Here is a 1,488-nt window from a genome sequence, read left to right as displayed (position 1 = left end):
AATGGAGCGTAATCTGGGATATGATAACACAATTGCGACAACAATGAGGAGAATAATGTGTAATGGAAGAACAGAATTAATGGAATTCTGAAAAGAACACCTTGGTAACGAAGATTACAATTCTGATAATTGAATGTAGAATTGTAGTAACAGAGTCGAATATATTGTAATATTGTTAAGATACTTTTAAATTTGTAATATCACTGAAGATGACCACAGTAAGGGTCGAAACGTCATATGATTAAGTTTTCAATTGATATATAATTTGTAAATAATATCTTTACATTGACATTTATATTCACAATTTAATAACTGGCGTAAGGCTCCAATAGCCCACACATTATTAAAGTTTCTGTATTGAAATTAATTGAGCCATTCTTATTCTATTGTATTAACAAAATACAAACATTTAAAACCTAGTGTACTTAGAAAGTTTGCAATTTAAATAAGTTGACATTTCAGCAAAAGTTTTCGTCTCAGAATGTTCCATAGAATATGTCAGTGAAAGAACCTATACTCTTAGTGAAACAGCATTATAATAAAAAAGTTTTTATTTACAGAAAATAAAACAAGAGGTGCACCGCGCGATTCAAAAGCAGAAGCAGAGGGAGAATCGTTACAAATTTGGACGAACTGCACGGCCCACTCCGTCCGCATTGCCTGTTGCATTCAAGGAACATGCTTCGCCAGCACTTGCCGTGTCTACTGTGTCGACGACTTTGCCATCTTCAACTGTACTGTTTGCGAACGCAACCACTCCAGCAGGATACATATCGCCTGCCACGGCAGGATACTTGCCGATTCCGTCCGCGCCGGTAGGATACGCACCGATATCTTCCGCATCGGCCCAGCAAGCACCAGCAGGATACGCACCGGTATCTTCCGCGCCGGTAGGATACGCACCGATATCTTCCGCATCGGCCCAGCAAGCACCAGCAGGATACGCACCGGTATCTTCCGCGCCGGCAGGATACGTACCGATTCCGTTCGGGCCGGCGGGATACGTACCGGCTCCGTCCGGACCGGCGGGGTACATGCCGGTTTACAAATAAATATGTTAGTGTTGCCATGGAATTAAAATTCTAATTTTCCATTTCCTTTTGGTAATTGTAGAATGAAGGTACAATTTCATGTAGCGAAGGAAAGTTGGCTTTTTATGAAGTTAAAAATTTTACAAAGTTTAGTACATTTTTTATTAAATTTTATGTAGATTTGTATATAAAATTTAATGTAAGTAAACGTTAAATTTAAGTTGTATAACTTAAATTTAACTTTTACATTACATTTTATACAAATCTACATAAAATTTAATAAAAAATGTACTAAACTTTGTAAAATTTTTAACTTCGTAAAAAGCCAACTTTCCCTCGCTGTTATACAACTTAAATTTAACGTTTACTTACATTACATTTTATACAAATCTACATAAAATTTAATAAAAAATGTACTAAACTTTGTAAAATTTTTAACTTCGTAAAAAGCCAGCTT

General features: G+C 35.9%; 1 protein-coding gene across 1 annotated transcript; it reads left to right on the top strand.

The window, feature by feature from the left end:
* Positions 1-209: 209 nt before the first annotated feature.
* On the top strand, positions 210-1,052 carry LOC108762617 (spidroin-2-like). The gene is made up of 3 exons (XM_018509690.1): positions 210-218; positions 561-655; positions 758-1,052. The coding sequence occupies exons 1-3, from the start codon at positions 210-212 to the stop codon at positions 1,050-1,052; spliced, it is 399 nt and encodes a 132-aa protein (XP_018365192.1).
* Positions 1,053-1,488: the final 436 nt, after the last annotated feature.

The sequence above is a fragment of the Trachymyrmex cornetzi genome, unplaced genomic scaffold (assembly GCF_001594075.2).
Source record: "Trachymyrmex cornetzi isolate Tcor2-1 unplaced genomic scaffold, Tcor1.1 scaffold310, whole genome shotgun sequence".
Taxonomy (NCBI): domain Eukaryota; kingdom Metazoa; phylum Arthropoda; class Insecta; order Hymenoptera; family Formicidae; genus Trachymyrmex; species Trachymyrmex cornetzi.
The sequence above is the reverse complement of the archived record's forward strand: the minus strand, read 5'-3'. Positions and strand labels throughout refer to the sequence as shown.

Excerpts from the sequence above, each read along its gene's own strand:
- LOC108762617 (XM_018509690.1), top strand. Across the intron at positions 656-757 it reads GCACGGCCCACTCCGTCCGC|TCCAGCAGGATACATATCGC; the intron begins ATTGCCTGTTGC and ends GAACGCAACCAC.